Source organism: Bubalus kerabau, chromosome 1, assembly GCF_029407905.1.
Source record: "Bubalus kerabau isolate K-KA32 ecotype Philippines breed swamp buffalo chromosome 1, PCC_UOA_SB_1v2, whole genome shotgun sequence".
In the NCBI taxonomy this organism is placed as follows: domain Eukaryota; kingdom Metazoa; phylum Chordata; class Mammalia; order Artiodactyla; family Bovidae; genus Bubalus; species Bubalus kerabau.
The window spans coordinates 193,176,460-193,201,563 of record NC_073624.1 but is presented as its reverse complement, the minus strand read 5'-3'; the positions used below and the strand labels follow the sequence as shown (position 1 = coordinate 193,201,563).

General features: G+C 34.0%; 1 protein-coding gene across 1 annotated transcript in view; it reads left to right on the top strand.

Moving 5' to 3' along the window:
- ADAMTS19 (ADAM metallopeptidase with thrombospondin type 1 motif 19) overlaps nt 1–25,104 on the top strand; it is a 276,274-nt gene that overhangs the window by 151,876 nt on the left and 99,294 nt on the right. Inside the window, exons 9-11 of the mRNA XM_055548380.1 lie at nt 7,641–7,781; nt 9,220–9,370; nt 23,531–23,632. Coding sequence (XP_055404355.1) covers nt 7,641–7,781; nt 9,220–9,370; nt 23,531–23,632 — 394 coding nt within the window. The remainder of the gene's footprint in view (nt 1–7,640; nt 7,782–9,219; nt 9,371–23,530; nt 23,633–25,104) is intronic.

Here is a 25,104-nt window from a genome sequence, read left to right as displayed (position 1 = left end):
AGTTATGATGAGTCTTCTTTAAAGTCGGGTACAGGCCTACTCAAGCATTTCATGCATGTCCTGAAGTCACAGACTGAGAAGGGACAATTCCAGCAGTTTTAGCAGGAGTACAATGTAATCTAAAATTCTGCTAATTGAATAAGAAGCCAGCATATGCTCCAGAAGGCATCTAAGAGCATAAATTTGGCTAATCTTTCTCAGTTTGCTGGAGGAGTCCTTTAGAAGGAAGTAAAATATTTGTCCTTCATTCTGAATTGATACCAATCAGCATATCTACTATAAGAAAGAGAGGAAATATTCTAAAGGGAGAGTAGACAAACAATTCCAAGTAAGTAAAAAAATGAAGATAAAGACATCATCAAGGACTCTTAGGGTGGGAAACAGATAAAATGAAAAAAACAAATATATTTTTACTTGTCAAATCCATTGCTTGTTAAAATATTCAAAATTAATTATTCTGTAATGTTCTTTGACCCACTAAAATTGGTAATAGTGACGTGTAAACTCACCGTTCCCATACTGTATGCTTTAGAATTCCATACAGCAGAAGTCACAGGTAGTACACACACCTTGGTTAAGGTTAGAAGCTACTCAGTGAGCAGATGAGCGAGAAAGCAACACAGGACTTGGTCTTGAGTTCTTGTCATACCAGCTACTCTCTGAATGAACTTTGGGCCAGTCAGTCTTATCTGCCTTTACTATTTTCTTCGCTCCCAAAATGTGAGTTTTCCTCTCAAGGTTCATTGTTAGGTTGGTGATGCTCTAATCGCATGGCACATTTGTTGATTTGTAACACTACGTGAATAATGAACAGCAAGTGAATAGTAATAATTATTAGTAGTATTATAATTATTTTTATAAATGCTTCAATGTAAAGAGGAGGTTTTCCACCTGGTGGCCATACATCTCTCTGTTCATTCAAGGAATGCTTTTATATCGTTCAGAATTTTTAATGGATTAGCAGGAAGTGTACTTATTATGGAGATTCTTATAGACCACTAACACAGGTTTTGTATTTGATACTTTATTTAGACAGTGATAGCAGTTAGAGTAATAAGTGGTTTGTCCAAGTTATTAATCATAATGGGAATTAAGCCAGTAGACAAGTGGCAGCACTCCCATATGAGATTCTCTCCAAATGTAGGCTTGGATGTCATAGTGAGTAGGTGGAAAAGGAGAAAAATCACCCAGTTAGTGAACAGCCACACAAGAGTTGGCTTTCTGTTTACTTTTCTCTAATGCATTCTTGGCAAATGTATGGTCTAGGGTAAGCCTAGCAACCTTCCTTGAGCAGATCACCCATAGACTTTTCAGGCTTATTATTCTAAGTCAGTAAGATGCCACGTTACTTTCAGCTTTCCATCAAATGTACAGAATATTTAGTTGCTCCTGTAATTCCATATCAGCTGATAAATCTATAGAATTTATTTACTATGGTATTGAAGTAAATAATTCTAGGAGTTAAAAGGAAAATATGACAGTTCTTGTTTTCTGAGCACGTAAGTCTAGGTAGTGATAACTTGTATATATTACAAGTTATATATAAAATTCACCAGAAATAGAAGATGGTTCTGATATCTTATGTGCCATATATTTGAAGGGTACAAAACTTACAAATCATGAGAAATATGTGTTATAATTTAATGAAGAGTCCTTTATAAGGGAAGAAGTTGGCAAAGAAGCTGTAAAAAGCATTTTGACAAGAAGGGACTAAGCAAATACAGCAGGCTAGAATGAACTGTTACAGTGGAAATCAGATTGAATCCAGTTTACGGTTGCTTGAAAACCAGGACAGAAAGTTTGGATTTTGAACTTGTAGCTCATTAATTCTCAGAATTTTAAGTACAAATCATCTAGAAAATGTGTTAATGCCGCTTCTTATGTATAAATATTCTCTTTTGATTGGTTGCCGGTGGGGCCCAGGAATCTGCATTTTAACTAGCCCCATGGTTCATTATTATTTACTTTTTCAGTATTGTTGCTAGCCAAGGAGAATGGAAAGCTTTTACCTGGGGAACTAGTTTTTGTGTTAATGTTTGCATAAGGGAAAAAGTAATTAAATCATGGTTTAATAAGGCAAAGAGTTAAGGGGCAGGAGTTAAAGGGTTATTACAACAATCCAAAAGTGAAGTAACTCAGCTTGTCTTGGTTAATGGAAGTAGTGGTGGAAAAGGAGCAGTGGGTGGGAGAGCTTTATGGAACGTAGAAGAACAGGATTCAGACATCTTTAGCTGCCTGAGGGTAAGAGTATTCTAGCCCCAGTAGATGATAAACTCCTTGAGGGTAAAAACTGAATCTTACTCATATTTATGACCCCAGCTCATACAGTGCCCAGCACTTAGTGTGTTCTTAACAAGTATTTGTTGAATTGTTAAATATGTCTTTTATGTAACACACAGCAGAGTGTGTTTTATTTTTTAACCTCTGATTTTTTAGCCTGTTACTGACTTACTTTTCATTGCCTTTGACTTGCCAGTAGAAGTACATATTTGTTTTGTGCAAAGTGAAATGATTTAAAATATAAAAAGTAATGAAAATGTCTCATATTTTTTAATGTTGGGCCTTTTTCCATGAGTTCACATCAGTGAAGTTACATCAAATCAGATACAGTCACTGAATCGTATGAAATTGTGTCATTTTATGAAAGTATAATCTACTTTCAGTGAAACATTGTAATAGTTTGTTTCCTTTTTTTTAACCAATTTTTTTATACATGATATATAGCTTTTAGTGGGAAGATACCATGACAAAATGTTTAACGTGTTCAGCCTCCAGAAAGTTTACTCTTTTAAAATATGACTGTTTACAAATCAGATCCTTTCCAAATTATCCAAAAAATGTAAGTGAATTCATAAGCGTTCTCTTCTCTAACTCATTAAACATCAAAAGGGACCATCTTCAAAATGCAAATGCTTCTCCAGCTTTCCGCAGGATATCACAAAACTTCCTGGCAGGGACTTTTAAACAAGTTGAGAAGTTTTATAAGATAAAAATATTTTCTCAGTTGACTTGACAACCATGTACAATGTTAGTGGAGAGTTTATTTGCCCAAGGCTCTTTGTCAAAATGAATTTAAACTGAGATTATTAAAATGTAGCTCCGTTGCATAGTGTGAGGAGAGGTGTTGCTAATATCTTACTTGGGGAATGTTTTCCATACAGTACACGCAAGTCAGTTCTGGGACTATACCTGTGAGGTGTGTTTCTGCTAACGAAGAGGAGACATTAAAAAATCATTCCGAAAAGAAATCTTATACATAATGGAGACTTTTGATCTATAGTTTGGTGATTTAAAGTTCACTGTTTTTGACCAACAGACTGCCTGGGTCTGAGTCACAGCTCCAACATTAACTTCAGTGCCTTCCTCATCTGTAAAATAGAAGTCATGATAATAAAAACATTCTGGAGGTATTGTGAGGATTAAATGATATCATCACTGAAAATGATTAATACAGTGACTGGCACAGATAAAGGTTCACAATTGTTTTCTTTCAAATCTGTAGAATCAAAACTAAGCAGTGTCTCCTGATAGTTCCAGATGTGTGGTTATAAAAAAAAAAGCCTGTCCCAATTTAATGATAACTTCTGTTACAAGTTAAATAGCTTTAGGAAAATTTAACTAATGGTAAACAATGCTTGAATCACCAGATCTCTCCATGGCTGTAGCTAATTTCTTACATGAGAATCCGGATCCCTGAAGGAAAATGATCATCTGGATGAGAAGTTGTAATCTTCCCAATTTGGAAAATCACATTACATTGCTTTGGGAACATGTCCAAATTGCTAAATCCTGGAAGGAGTCCCTCTTCTTCTCTCAAATGGACACATTATTTAAGAAATTTTATTATTTCTGAAAAAGACCAGTTGCCTTTCAAAACTAAAGCATTTGTATATGACTTGAAAGCCTGCACCAACACAGATGGAAGAGTTGAGTATGTTCCACGTGGCAAGTGGCTGTTGTTATAATAGGGTCACCCAGTGACATGTGCTGCAGACAGAGTCCCTGGTGGAGGCCAGGTGGTGATGCAGGCAGGGACAGCTTTGGAAGCATACAGTGCATTTAGGCATCTTTATCAATCTGGGAGACTGTGCCATATGTACAATTCTTATTTTAACTTAGCAGCCAAATAAAGGAACTTCTTGCCCTTATTATTTACTTGAATTTTCTTAAATCCCCACTTTCATGAAAGTCAGTACAGTAAATTGCCTTTAATAATAGTTTTTTTGTGTGTCTGTAACAAATGAGAGAAATAAAACATCTCTAATTTACTGCCCCAATTTCAAAAAGAAGTTATTAATTCCTTCTATTTTCCAAGCACTGTGCTAGGCATTTTACATCATCCTCATGTAATCTTTGCAACCATTCAGGAAGGTATATTTCACAAACAAGGAAACCAAGGCATGCTTATTTCTTATTTCTTTATTATTATTTAAATTGCCTCTGGTCACATGAATAAGATAAGGATAGAAGATTCAAATCTAACGCCTATGTCTTTTACTCTACCCCACACTAAGTGAACTGACCCCTGCTTAGTCCATATCATCTGTTAGTTTTCCTCTTCATCTTCAAAGTATGAAAAAGATGTTTCTTCCTGTTTTCTCTATCAGTCATTCTATTAATATGTGTTGATACAGACCCTATTTAAGGACATTAATTAGATGAGAAAAGAGAAATATAATTTACCATATAGCTGAATTTTCCTAACATTAAAATGAAAAAATATATTTAATAATATATTTTTTATTTTATTTATATGATTTTCACAGTCTTCAAGTTGGCAAACTTAACTTCTAATTCATTACTCTTCTTTATAAATTAATTCATCCTATATAATTTTCCTTTTTCAAAAACACATTAATGTAACAATTTTTATTTAAAATTTTAAATTATTTAACTGAAAATATAGTTCAATAATTTTGAAAGTTTTATTTTCATGTGAGAAAATACAGGTAGTTGTAATTTTTAACAACTTCTATAACAATTCTTTTATTTGTGTTTTAAAATTCAGAATAGATATTCGTGTTATTCACAATATTTTAATGAAAACTGTTTTAGTTATTATCTGTATTAAAACTGTATTAGTTATTAGTTACACAATGAGAAGAAAGGAGCATTGGACTATCTTGCCATGTTCTCAAACGTAACATGTACAAAACCAAACTTTCCTCTTTCTACATCTTCAGTATTAACTCTCTCACAAACAGTTACTTTAATGACTTTATTATGAGAATTCATAGGAGACTATATGCAACTTTTACTGAAATAGAAGTGATTCAACATGCTGGCTTGGTTAAAATTTAATTATCATTTATAGAATATGATTCCAGTATGCCAGCATTTTAGAGTGATAAGTCTCTAGCAGTTAGAAATTAGAGAGATAACCAAAAGTAAAAACATATAGTATGCTGTAGAAAGCACTGTAATACTGTTGTTTATAGTATCCCATGATTGGGGGGGGGGGTGGAATATAGTACATATAAGTGAGGTTGGAGAAAGTAAAGGAAAATCTCCTAAAAGTAATCTACACGAATCTTGAAGATTAAGCAGAATTTATCCAGGGAAAGACATTTAAGGAAAAGCACTTTGGATAGGGTTAGGGAGGAAGTAGAATTCATAGATGTCAAATGGTTAATGGTTAGTTACATGATTCTAAAGCCAGTGTCCTCAGTTCAAACATCACTACTTTCCACTTTCTCCTGTATGACCTTGGGAAAGTTACTTTTCATCTGCACAAAGGGTCCTATAATAGCTCCTACCTCATAGAATTATTTTGGAGAAGGAAATGGCAACCCACTCCAGTATTCTTGCCTGGAGAGTCACGTGGACAGAGGAGCCTGGTGGGCTGCTGTCCATGGGGTTGCACAGAGTCGGACACAACTGAAGCGACTTAGCATGCATGCATGCATTGGAGAAGGAAATGGCAACCCGCTCCAGCGTTCTTGCCTGGAGAATCCCAGAGACAGAGGAGCCTGGTGGGTTGCTGTCTATGGGGTCGCACAGGGTTGGACACGACTGAAGCGACTTAGCAGCAGCAGCAGCAGCATAAAATTATTTAATTGAAGTTTATATACTCCTTTTTATGGTGTATGACACTTAGAAAATGACACATAGAAAGTTCAAGAGAATAAGGAACAACATAATATTTGGGAAACTACAAGTCATTTGCTCTTGCTGAAAAGAAATGCAATAAATGGCTTGGAAGGAGATTAAGAAACTACGTGCCATGTTAAAGAGCTGGAAATTGCTATATAGGTAATGGAAAAGCAGACGAATGGCAGCCCGATTGTGTTTTTAAATAGATCTCACTGGAGCAGGGCAGGAGGAGAAGGGAGAATGCTGCCCAAAATTAGAGGCACAGAACCCACTTAGAATGCCACAGTAATTGTCAAGGTTAAATTATTTTATAATCCTCTTTAATAGTAACAAAAGGAGTTGAAAGGAGGTCAGAGTGGAAAGAAATATTTAGTAAACATATTAGCAGGGCTTGCCCTTAACAATTAGTAAATAAAATAGCTTGGGTGATAATTTAGAAGAGGAAGGAATAAATGATGACCTAAAGATCCTTGGTTTGGCAAACTGCGTGGCTAGCAAAGGCACAAAAAAGAGAAAAGAGGGAGAGAATACAGGAGTACATGGAGGTTTGAAAGAGAAAATATTAATGGCAGTTTTTAAGACATACTGAATTTAATATTATTCTAATACCTCCATTAGAAGATAAGTCAGAGTTTTAGATCAGAGTTCCAACTTAGAGCACCAGATAGGATTCAAGAGAAAAGATGAAGATGACCAAGAGCATGAAGGTTTCCCAGGGACAGTTTGTGTTTTATGATGCATGGAAGAAGACTGTCTCGTGAAGCAGCTGTGGGAAACAAGACTTTAATGTGGCTTCAGATTTGATAAAAGGAATGAATCAAGGATATTCAGGCAAGAGCAGGAATCTAGTGTGGTTGAATAGAAACTTCAGTATTTCTGTGTTTCATACCTACTACTGTGTGGAAAATAACATAGATTATACTGACATAGGTGAACTAAACATGTTATTTACTGACTGGGAAAATTTTTTAATAATAAAAACATTGATTTTAATAATAAAAACATTTAATAATAAAAACTTTTAATCTAGAAAATATTTTATACTAAATAAAAACATTGACCTTTAGGTAAACATAATTTAAAAAATAATATGAAATTAATTTTATTTTTACATTTAAAACTAATTTCTCTCTGAATAGACTGGTGGTTGCCAAGGGAGCAGGGGTAAGAGAGGTATAAATCGGGAGTTTGGGACTAACAGATGCAAACTGGTATATATAGAATGGATAAATACCAAGGTCCTACTCTATAGCAAAGAGAATTATATTCAATATCCTGTGATACACCCTGATGGAAAAGAATATGACAACGAATGTGTGTGTATGTGTGTGTATACACACACACATATATACATATATATATGTATAACTGTCATTTACCATAAAGCAGTAATTAACACATTGTAATTCAGCTATACTTCAATAAAAAATTAAAATTAAAACTAATTTATCCCATTTTAATGATTTAGCTGTCATTTAATTGCAGGTATAATACGTTAAAATATCTATCTAATATAATTTTCAAATTTTAACTATATTCCAAATCAGCATGGGGATTAATCATGACAATGACCACCCATCATGTGCTGATGGTCTTCATATCATGTCTGGTGAATGGATTAAAGGACAAAATCTTGGTGATGTCTCATGGTCCCGATGTAGCAAGGAAGATTTGGAGAGATTTCTAAGGTACTGAGGTCACTTGCTGTTGTTGTGTCATGAATGTGTGTGTGTGCCTGCTTCCTCTACCACCCTGGTGTGTGGCATGGCAGAGTGGAAAGGGCATGGGTTAGGAATCAAGGCGCTTGGTTCTAATCCTGGCTCTCCACTGGCTCATGGTGTCAACTGGGACATATTATTCAACCAACTCGTGTCTTAGTTTCCACATTTTCAAACAAGAGAGGAGGCAAGATGATTTGTAAGGTTGAAAATTATTGCAATGATAAAAAAATGTTGTATAATATTAAATTGCCTCTTCAGAGGGTTAGAATTTCTTCAGAAATTCTGTGGAAACATTCTCAATGCTCATCACTCTGCATCTGTTGTTATCAAAAACCTCTTTAACAAAAGCTCCACCTTTCTACTTCGTAGTTCTAAACTCTGAGTCTTTTTGCGTTAATCCATAATTTTCACCATTATTATAGTCCTTGATTCTCCTCTTTTCAACATTCAGCTGGCAATATTAGCTTTTGCCTGGTTGGGAAACAAATGAAAAAGAGTATTACTGTTCTGATTTTCACTTTAAAGCCCTGTTCTTTACTTATTTCTTCAGTAATAGAAGGGAAAGCTGAAGCAGTACCAGTAGGAGATATGCAAAGTCCCAGTCACTAAGTGAGAGACAGATGCTTAAAGTATTCAAAAATCTAAGTAAGAAACATAGAAATACCTAACTAGCTAAATTTGCTACTCAAATTTATTTTTCCATACTATTTAAATTGTCAAGTTAATTTTTTGTCAAATGAATAAAAAATCTACCAAAATGTATTTATTACATTACTATGGCTCTTTCCAGAAACATGTACAATGTCATCTGGGCATGCTCTTCCTCACTGAAGCAACAACTCCTCTGTAGGCCCCCGTGAGTGTGTGGTTTGGCTTAGTTGTCTTCTCATGAATCAGAACTATGATAAAATTAAATTTTACCCCATAAATAGAAGTGGTGGTGCAGTGTCAAGTCCAAAAGTATTCCTACTATTAATAGTCACTTGAGCATGATTTTCCTGGATTCTTTAAATCCTTGAATATAGTTGGTTTCTTACCTTCATACATTACTTTTAAGCAGTTACTCTCTGAGACTGAGCTTCTTCACGTTACAAATGTGTAAAATAATAACCACCTCACAGTGTTGTGTAGATGAGCTTAATTAATTCAAATGAAAGATCTTTAAAATCAAAAAGTTCTATTAACTTGAACATTGTTTTATTAATATTGATAGGATTATTGTAATAATTGTAAACATATGGTTCTCATATATGAGATGATTTCCATGAGCATTCAATAGAAGAGCTTATGAATAAAAGCAAGAACATATTTAATAGTATTAAAATGTTTGCTATTGCTACATTAACTAATTATAACAACTTTTTGCAGTTAATTCAGAATGTCACACATATCTGCATATTGCCAGGTCAAAGGCCAGTAACTGCTTGCTGCAGACAAATCCCCACAGTGTCAATTCTGTGATGGTTCCTTCCAAGTTGCCAGAGATGACATACACTGCTGATGAGCAATGTCAGATTCTATTTGGGCCATTGGCTTCCTTTTGTCAAGAGATGCAGGTAAGAGTTGTATAAAGGTGCAACCTTCTAAGTGTGTATTCATCCGTTATTTAGAAGTATTGGTGCTCCAAAGAACCCCAGCATCGGAAAGATGGATTTTTCTAGGAAAGGTTTCTTCATTTTTCCCCTGCCTTTTTGAAAGTGGTAGAAATTGGTGTCAGTATTGAATCAAAGTTAGGAAGGAATGATCCAAGAATTTCTACTTCAAAAATGACACTTAAGTCAGGGAAACCTTTGCTTTATGACAGTTCATTGCTTTTATTTTATTTTTATTTTTATTTTTATTTTTTTAGGTTCACTAAATTTATTTTAAAAATCATAAAACGTTTCTTACAAAAGAGCATTACATTCTGCACACTGCTCTGAATAGATGCCAGGGACATATGGACTACTGTTACTTTTCCTCCCTGTCCCACCACCCCAAATGTTACAGTGACCACAAAGCAAAGTGTTCACAATAATTACATGGGGGGACTTCTTTAAACCACCAACAATGAACAAAAATTAAAATTCACTCACTCTGCGGCTGTTTCAAAATTTCAATGTTAGTTTTCGCACACCCTCCCCTACCCCCACCCTGTTTGTAAGGAACTAAAACATTACATCTGGTGAACAGCAAAGATTATATTTGGCAAATCTAATACAGTTATGTAAAGTTTAAAAATAAAATAAAATTAAAAAAAAAAAAAAAAAAAAAAATGTCTCTCTTACATGGTAGATATCTGGGTGAAAATGTAATATAAACAATGTATGAACATGTAATTACAGAGGATGGATTATTTAATGCTTTATTAATTATTTAATCCTGAAAATAAATATATTCTATAGGAATAGAAAATAGAGAGTACATTTCTGATAGTTAAACTAGAAGCAAAGGGTAAATGTCTGATGGTAAACTAAGCAATGTTTGTATATTAGTATTCAAATTAATTACTCAGTCCAATTTTCCCATTCTAGGATAATCTGAAAGACTGAGCAAAATGACTCTCTTAATTGATGTAAGAAATTAGCTCTATTTACCCTTCCTTTTCTCTTTTTGGCTCTCTTCCTGCAGCTCATCGCTTTGCTGCCCATTTCCTCCTACCTTTCCAGTACACATGCTTGCACACTCTTTGTGTTTCAGGCTTAAACTCACAGTCATGCTTGGAGTGAATTGATAGCTGTATTTCACTGTACCTAACTTTCTTTGATTGCCTGAAAGGAGTTTGGCTTTGTTGAAGATAATGCTGTCTTGAATTACTGGCAGAATAATTAAAATCCATCATAAGGAGAAGATTATATGGCATTATGACATATTTTATGCTCTCTCTGCTTTGTTGTTCTTATCAGAGTTGTTGTTATTTTCCTTTTATTAACTCTCTACCTTAGTGTGTAGGCTCCATGAGGGGAGAGTGTTTCTCCAGGGTCCAGTCCAGTGGCTGACACATGGTAGGCACTCAGTGAATATCTGACTTAAAAGGTCAAAATAGGTGAAAAGAAGTTGGAGCTGTGTTAAATGTGACGTGTGAAAGGATGTGTAGACTGTAATAAGCAACAACAGACCTCCAGAGGAATTGATATAGGTGTGTGATTATGAGTGGACACACAGGATGCACATGTGGCAGACCTATGGATGCTTGGACCTTGGCACTGGGTGTGATAATTATGATAGTAGCCAGGTTGACCATCTGTTATCTGTCATAATATCTCTCTCATCTCATCTACCGATCTTCTTATCCACTCCACTCTTACCTCCACGGACTTTAAACAATCAAAAATTGGGTCACAATCTCCTTTCTTGAATCATCATGGTACAATGAATGTTTTGAGGTCAAAAAGTTTGATTTCGCAGGTAGACACATCTACATGCAGAAATTAGCATGTTTTGGAAAACTGTAAGCTGTCTATGATTGCTATTGTACTATTGCATTAGGAGATGGTTTCAGTTCATGTGCTATACAAAATTGATAGAGCTGAACAATGAAAAATGTTTACATTTTATGAAGTACCCGAAGTTTTAGAAAAACTCAGCAAATGATCAATTACAAACATAATTTTGGTTAATTTTAGATCATTTTTCATAAATACTATTTCTAAAAATTTTAGAAATTATTTTTAAGTCTGTATTGCAGTTGGTTAAATTTTACTAGTATCATTCCACAGTATTTATATTTATGTATTTATATTTATGACACTGTATTTATATTTATGATCTATTTTAATTCATACAGCAGTTATATGCCATAGTTATTATTCAGTTCTACATTATAGTTTAACAGTTTTGAGCCTTGTAGAAGTTAAAATAGCACAATTAAGTGATTATGCTTATGAAGAGGGTTTGCTAGATGCAAATCCAAAGAACAGAGTGTATGCAACTGCTATGTTCTACTGCTTTTTATGGAATTCACGCTTTTTTACATTGTCTTTTGTATGAGAAAATCCTTAGATTAGATCCTGTGTTTAAACTGAATTTTCTTTATTCCCTAGAGCACTATACCATCAGGGTCAAGAAATATTTTAATTGATTTTTAAAAAACTTTTTCTAGGCTGTTTGCTCTATTCATATTGTTGCTTCTCACTAACCTACCTGCGTGTATTTTTTTTTCTACCTCTGATGAAAGTGTAACAGTTTGTTAGGAGATCTTAAATCTGTTTCTCAATATCCTAGGAAGTTGCTTTGTTTTAAACTAGGCATTTTGCAAACAGAATTAAGTTTTAGGTTTTAAGTATCTGGAAATGTTCTTTTTTCCCTTGAAATTGTGTGTGTGTGTGTGTGCGTGTGTGTGTGTGTGTGTGTATACATATATACATATACATATATATATATATATATGACATTTTTATTCATGAAAGTCGTTCAATCATGTCCGACTCTGCGACCCCATGCACTATACAGTCCATGGAATTAAAGCCAGATTTTTCTCTAGTTCAATCTGTGTATAATCTTCATTAAGGACAGCTTTCAAATAATGCCAGAAAGGATTGGGCTGCTATGGGCAACCAGGAAAAAGCAACGTCTCCTAATCAGAGTTTAGGTTGAAGAGCACTAACTGCAAAGGCATGAAGCCTGGGCTCTGACAGTGGTTCTGTCTCTTATTAGTGGTGTAACATTAGTCAAACCTGTTTTTCTTTCTAAGCCACAATTTATTGAACAAGAAAAGGAAGTGTTATAGAACAAGAAGAGGAAGTGTGTTATGTCTTAAAGTCTCTTAGGGCTAAGAGGCTGGACTTTAGTTCCAAAATCCAAAACACCATTCTGATACCGGCCTTGAAAATCACCTTTTCCATCCCAAACTGGTGGAGCTTGCAAAACATTAGGTAGGTAGGTAGGTAGCCAGGTAGGTGGGTAGGTAGATAGGGCCATAGAAGAAATTAAAAAAAAAATTAATCATTGATTTGATAAGTATAAAGTATACATTGAGTTCCAACTACTTTTTAGTCGTTGTTCTATGTACTAATAACACAGTAGGAAGTAACGTCCACCTTCATGGAGCTTGAAGTTTAGCTGGGGAGACAGACAATATGTAAATACGTATGTAATATGCCATTTGGTAATAATGTTTTGGAGAAGCATAAATTCAGATGAGCAAGGTAAGGAATACAACCAGGGATAGGAGAGTGGGAATGGTGCTATTTTATATAGGATAATCCGAGAAAGCTTCCTAAAGAAAGTGATGTTTGTTTAGAAATCTGAAGGAAGTCAGATAGCAAACCATACATTTATCTTGGGAAAAATATAAGAAGAAGAAACAGATAGCAAATGCCCTAAAATAGAGTTAGATTCATGTTTTAAGTTTAAGATGTCCATTGGACATCCAAGTAGAGATGTTAGTAGGTCCAGGATAGATATCTATCTAGAAGTCCTCAACAAGGAGATGATACTGAATTCACGATACTAAATTATTTATGACACTATGAAATGAGTTAGAAGAGGAAACACTCAAAGTCTGAGAACTTAATCACTACATTATTTGGAGGTTAGGAAAATAAGGATAAAGCTATGACTAAAACTCTGAAGAGGTCTATTGGTAGGAATAGAACCAAGAGAAAATAGATCTTGGAGGCTAAGTGAAGACATTTTTCAAAGTGGAAATGTTTAAAAGTTCTAAAAGCTGAAGACAAGGGCAGTAAAATGAAGTCTAAAAGTATGCAGTTGCTGTTTTTCCCACTGAGTTTGGGACAGTGTTACTTGAAGCTATCTTGACATGCATGAGCACCTGAGTATCAGGAGGTAGAAGTTAAAAATATAAAGTGAAGTAGTTATAAGTGTAGAAGATAGAAGAATTCTGTGAGTTAAGCCACACTCTTACACGTTCATAGAGAAGGCAATGGCACCCCACTCCAGTACTCTTGCCTGGAAAATCCCATGGACGGAGGAGCCTGGAAGGCTGCAGTCCGTGGGGTCGCTGAGGATCGGATGTGACTGAGCGACTTCACTTTCACTTTTCACTCTCATGCATTGGACAAGGAAATGGCAGCCCACTCCAGTGTTCTTGCCTGGAGAATCCCAGGGACGGGGGAGCCTGGTGGGCTGCCGTCTGTGGGGTCACACAGAGTCAGACACGACTGAAGTGACAGCAGCAGCAGCAGCTTACACGTTCAGGTGGAAACATGTGAAGTCACCACATCTACCAGTCTGTAATCTAGACTTTATCCAAAACAAATCTCCTAGAAGGCAAGCTCCATAACCTCAAAAGCATCATCAGTCCTTTTTACCACTGTACCTCTGTCCCCTAAGAGTGTTCAGTAAGTATTTGTTAAAGCAATAAAGGAATCAACTGAATGATGGAATAATAGCTTTGAAATTTTACTCATAAAAATAATAATCAATTACTCACTGATTCTTAGCTGTATAATGTGTCCAGAGAATATGAAGGTAACCTTCTAAGATATTCATTCAATAGCTACATAAAAAACAACTTATAAGAGTACATAGCTTATGTTTCACAGCTTACACATGAGTTATCAGATATCCTTATGACCATCTCATTTTCAATAAGTTATAAATACGTGTTGAGTTGCAGGAGTAAGAATTCAGAGCAACTTTTCAACATGTGTGTTTCTGGTGCAATTTGAGATAATGGCAGTTGGCCCATAGTATTTGAGTTGGATGCTGCTCTTCTATTCTTCCTGACAGCTATATACAAGCACTAGGGACTCCAACATTATGTATGTGCTGATCTAATTAATGATATAAATTTACCCTTGAAATAGCAGCTTACATCTGCAAAATGTTTAAAGGCACAGCTGTAGAGATGCTTGTGGAACATCTCACCCCTCAGCAATAGTTGCTCACTCTTTTGCATGAATATGCTAAATTCTTGGATAGCCTTGTTCCTGGGTCCTGAGCATTGGTACCTCCAGTCCATCTGGCATCTTGTGCCTGAGCCAGCCGCAACTGCAATAAGTTATCTTCATGGCTACCTAAAATTAATTTGTCTGGCTAAGATGCAGAGGTATGGATGCTTCCTCAGAATCAATAAGAAGTGTCTGCTTGAGGGTTACATTATTTGTGAAAGAAGAAAGTTTGCTAAAAAATAAAAATAAAAAATGAAGGCCTCCAGGAAACTTAAGATTCAGCCTTGAGTTTTGGGTTAGGCACACTGTGAGTTACATATATATTGTATAAAAAACTTGCCAGTGTAATTGAATCATATGGTGACTTAAAGTACCATAGAAAGACCAGTTTTAAATTTCTCTTACATTGACTTGATACATCAAAGTATGTAGGACTTCTAAAACCTCTCATTTGATCCAATGAACAGCCTGGCATTGAAATAAGTACCTTAGGAAGAATTCCAGAAGATTGAGTCTCTGTGATTTGGCATTGTGAAATTCCAGAGGCAATAAAAATTTGGACTAAAAACCTTATCATGAAATAGCTCTTGATGATAAGAAGTTGTTTGGGCAATGAATGCAGTATTGTTGATAAATGTATTGTTGGTAAATGAATACTGTATTGTTGATAAATTTAGCATTGATAAATTGTCGTTAAAATGGGTAAAGTTGAAGATTTTTACTATTCTTTCTTCCTATAAGTGGGATAAAACTACCAGGAATTAAATCTGCCTCTTTTGCCATCTAATCAAAGCTTCATCCTGTTCTTTGAGTGTTAGTACTATACAGTATGTGAGTCCATGAGTTGGATGGCAAATTACTTGACTGGATAATCTAGCTCTTTAATTTTTTCCCTTAGCACTACTTTTTTATGACTTCTTATTGACATGGGCTTTTATTTTTAGGTCTCTTTCTCTGTAAATTACCTATTTACATTTTGCCCATTTTTTAAGCTTTCTGTTTTTCTTGAGTTGCAGGAGTTCTTTCTATATTCTGTATTCTAGATGAGACTTTCTTATTACGTATAAAGTGTGTCATTATTTCACAAAGTGTGTCAAAGCGTGTCATTAGCTTTTTATACACAATGTCCTTCTACAGTTTTAAAGTGGTTGAATCCATCAACTTTCCCCACTAGTCTGTGCTATTTTTGTTTTCTTGTGTGTGTATATTATTTTTCAGATTACTTTCCATTATAGGCTATTACAAGATATTGAATGTAATTCCTACTGTGCTGTACAGTATGTTCTTGTTGATTCTCTATTTCGTATACAGTAATGTGTATCCATTAAACCGGAACTCCCAATTTATCCCTCCCTTTCTTTTCCCTTTGGGAACAATAAGTTTGTTTTCTACATCTGTGAGTCTCTTCCTGTTTTGTAAATAAGTTCATTTGTCTCATTTTTTAAGATTCCTTATGTAAGTGATATGATATTTGTCTTCCTCTGTCTTATTCCACTTTATATCATAATCTGTAGGTCCATCTATGTTGCCACAAATAAAATTGTTTCATTCTTTTCATGGCTAAATAATATTCATATATATATGTGTGTGTGTATATATATTTATACACACACACATACATAAATACACACACACACATACCACATCTTCTTTATCAGTTCATCTGTCAACGGACTTTAGGTTGCTTCCGTGTCCTGACTGTTGTAAATAGCGCTGCGGTGAGCATTTAGGTGCGTGTATCTTTTTGAATTGGGACTCTTCTCTGGATATATGCCCATATGTGGAATTGCTGGATTCCATAGTGGCCATACCACTTTACATTCTCACCGGCACTGTAAGCGGGCTCCTTTTTCTCCACACTGTCGCCACCATTTTTTATTTGTAGACTATTTGATGATGGCCATTCTGACCAGCCTGAGGTGATATCTCACTGTAGTTTTGATTTGCATTTCCCTAGTAATTAGCGATATTAAGTATCATTTCATGTGCCTGTTGACCACCTGTGTGTCTGCTTTGGAGAAATAGCTAGTTAGGTCTTCTGCTAAAGAATGTATGGTTTTTAAAGTTCATTATCTGTGACTAAATCTTAAATGAAGCATATTAATATTACTATTCAAAATATCTGTTTATTTTGATTTGATTGATCTATTGGTGTTGAAAAGTTTAACAGAGGTGTTCAAATACCCAACTCTAACAACTGATTTATTAATTTTTCTCTGTGTTTCTGTCAATTATTTCCTTATATATCATTTAGTTATATTACAGTTACATATGTATTTATGACTTTTATCTGTTGATCTGTTTTTCTCTTTTGCATGTTTTATGGCTTGTGCCATAAAATCTATTTTGTATGTCATTAAAACCATTATCCTAGTTAATATTTATCACATTTTTATCTTCAACCTTTCCAGATAAAATAGAATCACAGATATAAATATGGCTAGATGGATATGTTTACTAGAGAAAAGCAATTACTAGATTTTGTATTTTTCTATTTAAACCAATGTAATAATTTTTTGGCATTTTCATCAGCTAGTTTAACACTTTCTATGTTGATTTAAATTAGTTTTATAAAAATTTTTGTCAACTTGTTTGTGTTTTATACTTATGCTCTATTTTTTGTGATTGTCTCCTCTACTGCTTTACATTTACAACAACATTTTCTTATACATTCAAAAGTCAGACATTCTTTATATCTGTTTGTAAGTATGACTGATCAGTTCTTTTTTCTTGATGAATAGTATTCCACTGGAACATCAGTTCCACCTCTTAGTAGACATCAGTATGTTAGCTATTATGAATCAAGCTATTCAGAAGATTTATGAATGTTTATTTGTATATACATGTTTTCATTCTACATTATTAATACATTAACATGTTATATATCAATGCATTAGGTTTTTTTTTGCAAACTCTGGGGTAGGGACTGGTGGCCTGTTTTTATAAATGAAGTTTTATACATTTAAAACTTCCAGAAGGTGACTGGAATACAGTCACCTTCTTTGTTCACACATTTTCTTTGGCTGCCTTCAAACTACAGTGAGTGATAAATAGTTACCACTGAGATCCCATAGCCTACAAGCCTGAAGTATATGCTGTATGGCACTTTATAGAAAGCGTTTACTGACCCCTGTCACAGCACATACTCTGCATTCAGTTATATTCCTCCAAAGAGTGTTTTGAGTTTTGTTTTCACAAACAATTAAGTTTGTTAGAATCAAACTGGAAACTATCTTATCTGCTGTGGATAGCACTTCATATGTTACATCAGCTCACTTTTTCCTTATTTCGAGTGTGTCCCTTGCATGCATGGTACAGATGCCACAGAAAGACCTAAGCTTCTGTGACTCTCTTCTTTTTGGGGCTTCCCTGGTGGCTAAAGAAGATGGTAAAGAATCTGCCTGCAATACAGGAGACCCAGGTTTGATCCCTGGGTCAGGAAAATCTCCTGGAAAAGGGAATGGCAGCCTACCATGGACATAGAACCCTGGTGGGCTACAGTCCATTGGGGTCACACAGAGTCGAACATGACTGAGCAACTAACACTTCAAGTTTTGACAGCTTTGACCGCATCCGTTTCTGTCTTCATGAGTCTAAAAAGATGGCATGTGTTACTTTAACCATTGTGTCATGCCATGACCACAATCCACTGTCAGATCAAAGCCACAAAGACACTGAACTCAACTTGTGCTGATTCCTTAAGCTCCCCTAAACAGCTGATCTGCCTTTGTTCTACATTCTTAAACTACCAGAAAATTGTTTTTTGCCATTATTCCACAGTTTATGTTTGTTAGCTATAGGAGGATTGGTCTTCTGGGAACTTATCCCACCATTCCAGAAGGGGAATATTTTTATCTTATATTTCTCATTCTTACAAGGAAAGTCTGGATCATTTTTCTTTCAAATATTTCAAACAATTCCTTCTCACTTTTTATTCTTTTCTTTGCATGCATGCTCATTTGTGTCCAACTCTACGTCTCCATGACTGACTCTTTGCAACTCCATGAACTGCAGCATGCCAGGCTCCTCTGTCCTTCACTATTTCCCAGAGTTTGCTCAAATTCATGTCCATTGAGTTGGTGATGCTATCTAACCATCTCATCATCTGCTTCCCCCTTCTTTTGCCTTCACCACCACCTGGGATTCATTAAGTATGTATTGACAGTTCTTCATTCTCTCTATTTCTCTCACTCCTTGATTTTCTTTAACACACCAAGATGTGTTCTAATGAGGGGTCCTTTGAAGCTTGCTGCTACATTTGTTGGCTATCCATAGACTATATTTTTCTTGACATCTGTTACTCTACTTCTACCACTAGCAGTCATGAAGCATATGGAGTGAAGGAAGTGAAGTAGACAAGATCAAATTTACTTAGCTGTCAGTGGTCAAATTATTTCTGCTAAGGGATAAAGTTTTTGAGATGTAAATGTGATAGATTTCTAGTATTTCTTACTATTAAAAATGTTTATAATAATGACTGAAGTCCAATTATTATTGTTTTATGTAGTAAATATTTATTTAGATTTATCATCATTTTTGTCAGGTTCACAAGAGCTTTTCAGCCCTTCCCTATGAGATCATATTCCTCTTGAAGTATAACATTTAGAAGTTCCTTTGGGGAAAATCTGTTGGTAGTAAACACTCAGTTTTTGTTTCCTTGAAGAGTCTTTATTTAACCTTCAGTCTTGAATAAAATTTTAGCTGAGTTCAGAAGTCTAGATTGACAGTTATGTTCTTCCTCTCTCTACTATGAATACATCACAAATACACTTTTTTTTTTAATGTTTGTCCCAAGATGCCATCTTCACTATTTTCCTAATCTTAAAAGGAAACTTTCAACATTTTATGGGTTTTTTTGGGGATGTTCATTGTAGATTTTTATAGATGTCCAGATGTCCATTAACTTTGAAGATGTTTCCTTCAGTGGCTAGTTTGCTAACTTTTTTTAACGAGTGGATGTTGAATTGTGTCACAAGCTGCATATCGAGAGATATAAAAATCATAGATTTTGAAGTTTTTATGTACTTGATTGTATTAACCAAATCTCTAATATTATAGTAGCCTTGTAGTCCAAGAAAAACCCAACACGATTGTGATGGTACATTACATTTTTTTCATGGATTGCTGGATTCAGTTTGTTAAAAAATGTGCAGCATGTTTCAATCTAAGTTCATAAATGAAGTAGACCACTATTTTCATTTTCTTTTCAAACTGCTGTCTGGTTTGGTCATCATGATGTGTGTTTAGAAATATTATCTCTTTTTCTGTTCTTTAGATAGTTTATATAAATTGAGAATTTAAGTGTTTAGATCAGCTGTATTCTTTATGGGAAGATTTTTAATAATCACTTTGGATTATTCTGTGGTTACACAGTAGTTTCAACTTTTCTATTTCTTCTTGGATCCATTTTACCAAGTTTTTAGTAAATTTTTAAAAAATATTTCTCCATTTCATATACATTGTAAAATTCTTTGGTGTAAAGTTGTTCACAGTGTCTCTTCCTATTTCTGTAAGCCTTTACATGATCAGTAGATGTCCCTTCATTTTTTTTATTCTTAATAGTATTTATTTTTGCCTTCTCTTTTTTGTTGATTAGTTTTAATATTGGAGAAGGCAATGGCACCCCACTCTGGTACTCCTGCCTGGAAAATCCCGTGGATGGAGGAGCCTGGAAGGCAGCAGTCCATGGGGTCGCTGAGGGTTGGACACAACTGAGCGACTTCACTTATTATTTTCCACAAAGAACTACATTTGAGCTTTTTCTTATTTTTTCTGAACCTTTGTATTCTATTTTTTGAATACCTCTCTTTCTCTTTCCCTTACTTTGTTCCTCTTTTTCATCTTTAATAATACCAAGGTGCTCTCTGATAGAAAAATTATTTTTGAAAATATAATCCCATACTGATTTACACTTACAGTCAGACATTACATTATTGAAATTGTAGTTTGGAAGATAGTTTATGGACAAACAAGGAGTTACATGTTCAAGATTTAATTGCTGCTTCCATGCATATACACTTAATATTTTTTTTATTTTAACATAAAATTTAGAGCATGTTAATGGATCTGTTTGCTATAAAAAAATGGGTACATGTTGTCTTTGAAGATAAATTTTATGATATCTATACATGGACAGTTAATCTTCCATTTAAATTATTCCATTGAAAAAATATAGTTTTTCATGTAAACTTTTTAAAAGCCTTCTTGAGATAAACATCCAACTTCATTTATGCTTTTAATGGTCATTTCTTATTATAGAGGAATAAAAAAAGAATGTTATATTATTTTTGTTAGTTTGCTAGGAGAAGCTGGATTACACATTTCTGTCCTGGATTCCTTTGCACAGCATTTTAAGTATTAAAGTTCTTAATCGACATATTAAGAGATTTCACTAAGTTGAAAGGAATATTTGACTCTGGCCTGTGAAACACACAGAGAGCATTTGCTTCTAACAAAATACACAACCCTTCTTAAGAAAGAGTTTGGTGTTACATAGCTCTAATATCACATATCTGAGGTTTTACACTTCTCAAGGTGAAAACAGTCCATCCCATTTCTTCCATATTTTATTTTTTTACTTTTGACAGTTTGGTTTGAAATCCTGAATCTGAGTTACCTTTCACAATGAGGTTATAATTTACTTACAGTAAGATCCCAGAACTATAGAACATAAAGAGGAAAGAGATCTCCTCTATGAGAGATTTATTCTACATGACTGTGCTTATCTTGAAAAGCTGCCAGGTTTGCTTTTATGCTCTCAGTGCCTCAAGTGGGAATCAATTAGAGTACCTGCTGTTTTGAATAGCAGATAATGGTTGAAGGTCAGAATTCAGACCACCAACAGTGTTCAACAAACAAGCATGATTTTAAAACTACAACATATGTATATCTGTGGCGGATTCATTTTGATATTTGGCAAAACTAATACAATATTTTAAAGTTTAAAAATAAAATTAAAAAAAAAATAAAGTAGATAATCAACAAGAAAAAAAATAAATAAATAAAATAAAAAATAAAACTACAACATAAACAAGATTTGTTTTTTAGTTCAGTATGCATTGGTTAACTAACGAACTTGATTAAAATAATTCATGTTACAACTAAGCTTTATTGAAAATAAATAAAGCAAAATTCTTCTTTGGTGGAAAATTCATCATTTGACCCCATAATTATAAAATTTTATTAACAAGATTGTCTTGGAGGAAAAAGAAAACTTTTAGGAACTAAAATCCTCAGGTTAGATATCCACTAATTCAGATATAAATATGTCCACAAAAGTACATGATAAACAGTTAACCTCTCCGCTTATTTTCAAGAGTCAAAAATATTACAGAGAAGCTGTTTGATTTAGGCATTCTTTAAAATTAGTTCCTGGATAAATTTTTGATGAATGATATGTACAAACAATAGCTCATATATTAAACTAAATCATATTCTAAATATAATAAGTATTTGTATGAAATAGTTTTAGGCAGAAAAACTATCTGTCACAGCAGGTAAAATTGTGTAAATAAAATATATCACACTCCTGCCATAGAGTATTGAATTTTTAAGAGCTTAAAACAGTTCCGAAATCTAAATTTTTAAATAAAGAATAGGAAAATAATATTTGGATATTTGTAACAAATTCGGAATTGGAGATGTAACAGACCTGCTTGAAAATTTATTTTAAATATATCATCCCCAAAGTATTTAGTAGATTTGGGTCGTAAGTTAATTTTAACTTTGCAATGATTTTCAATCTGTTTTGAATACCACTGCCAGGGTAAACCTCCTAAAATAGCCTTTTTATCTTATCAACCTAGTTGTCAACTGCTGAGTGGCTTCTTTTTCCCTCCAAATATGGAGTCCCTAGTCCATCCTGGCGCTCAGGATCTGGCTTTTCTATCTTTAAAATCTTGTTCACTACTCCCTTCCCTTATGTACATCCTCTCATCTGACTGGTCTTCTCACCAGTCCAAAATCAAAGACTGTCTTTCACAGTGACACTTATTCTGTCCTTATCGACCTGCTTGCTTCTGCCCTTTTCTCCAAATATCTGGATAGGTAGTCACACAATCATCTTCAAGATAGATCACTCTAGTTGCTTTAAGTATGCCACGCGGATTTCATGTTTCTGTGTAATTTGTTAATAACATGCTTGTATCTCAGAAACATCATCCATCCTATAGACATAGAAAGTCCTTAAGAATGTTGTGGTTGTGCCTTTTTATCTATCTCTCTGGGATGCCATAACTATAGAATTCTCTTCTTTCAGTGTTGCTGTGTTTATGCTATTTTATCCCAGTATTTTTTTTGGCCCTTCAACTTTTCCCTAGAAAAAGTTAAATGTATTCTGGGTATCTAGGATGCATTCGTACTGTGGAAAATTGACTGACAACAGTTATGGGAAATGTGCCCACTGAGAATCCCTGTATCACATCAGGGGCCAAGGCGATGTAATGAAACAGTGAAGTACTAACACGGCAGGCGGCATACAGCAAAGCATACGTGAGGACAGACTTTAAGATAGGGACATTAAATTGAGACCGTAGGCACATTACTTTGATTCTTCTAGGTTGGTTCATATAATGTGGTATAAATAATGATTTTTAGCTTACAGTTTTCTGTTGAAGCTACTTAATCTTGCATAATCATATGTGTTTTTATTTTAAGAAACTTTAAAATAGTTAAATTTATGAAACATTTTATCTTTATATTAGTCTTCTCAGCACTATAAATAAGCCATAGACTATTTCAACTGTAAGTTTAATAAAGGTACTCAAAGGATATTTTCTTCAGATCATCTCTGATGTTCTATTAAAATTGCTCTCTCAAACCTTATAGACTTAACCTCAAAAATGTGATGCCTTCCCCTTATAGTTATTATACCCTTGTTTTCAGCATGTTATTTGCACAGGGTTGTGGTGCAAGGTGGAAGGGGAGAAAGAATGCAAAACCAAACTAGATCCACCAATGGATGGAACCGATTGTGACACTGGTAAGGTAAGTTATTGGTGGTGCTATCTGAAGTTTAAGATATTAAGTGAAACTTAAGAAGAAACTTACATTTCTCCTATAAGTATAACCAGTGAGACATTTTCTTCTGCCAGTTACAAAGGTATCTATCTATCTTAATACTAGTGTAGTACTTTTATTATATATAAAAATTTCAGCATTTTATGTTTTCAATTTTAGCACATGCCTGTTTTTTAAATATCAGCTGTATTTTTTATTGTTGATTAAAACGGTGTGGCGAATTGGATATATGTATTACTTTAACAAAAATTAAATATTTTTACTATTAAATATAAGTATTCACAAATTAATAAAAACAGTAAAATTTCTCAGGGCTAATTAATCCTTTAAAGTATTATCTTAGGAGAGCCACTGAGTGTAATTTTTCTTGTCATTTCAAGCATCATGAATAAAATATTCTAATTAACATTTGGGAGATTAGTAAACATTTGACTGTCTTAAGTTGTTAAATGTGTTTCATAAGGCTGTAGAAATTTATTAGTGTATATTTCCAGATCATTTCAATTGCTATACAAATTAATTTTCTTTTACAAATATGAAGGAATTAGATCCCATATAAACTTATAATTATAGCTAATGTAATCAAAATATAGTACACTAGTTTACATAATTTTCCATTTTTTATTCTATGAAGGGAAAGTAGAACAGCTATTACTTACTCATTAGATGTAAGATCAGAAAACTTGCCTCTGAAGACTATGAATTTTCATTACATTTGAAACAAATCAACAACATAAAGATTACTTGGGGTGAATTACTTAGTGAAAAAAGTTATATAGCTAGTTTAAAAATGCATCCACGTGAAAAATGGACAGAAATGGAAATCTAGCAATTCCACTTCTAGAATTTTGTCCTAAATAAGTTCTTAACACATGTGCACAAATATAGGCATGTTTGCATGTACACACACATATACTTATATGAGGATGTCACCTGCTATGGTGAGAAATAAGAAAAAACAAAATGTTCATTGGAAGAGGAATGGTTCCAGTATAGCTGTTCACAGAATGAGGTAGTTATATCTGTATTAACTTGAAAACATCTACTAGACATGGTGATTACTATAGAGACATGTCAGAAAAATTCATACTTTATATGGTACCATTTGAGATTTAGGAAAAAAATAATTTGTGTACAAATGTGAGTATACACACAGAGTTTATATATTTTTAAACTCATAGAAAGTGGTTTGAACACATAAACTCCAAATTGTAATTAGTAGTTAACTCTTGGGAGGGAGTTGAAATTGATGGATGGAATAAAACAATTGACAGTAAGGGTGAATGCAACTTTTCTCCTGACATTTCTGGATTATTTGACATAAGCCTGTAGTCATTTATTACTTCTATGATTTCTTTAATGAGAAAAAGAAAAATGTACAAATTAAATCCCAAATAATAAAAAAGGACTAGAAATATTTTATCACCCAATACAATCAG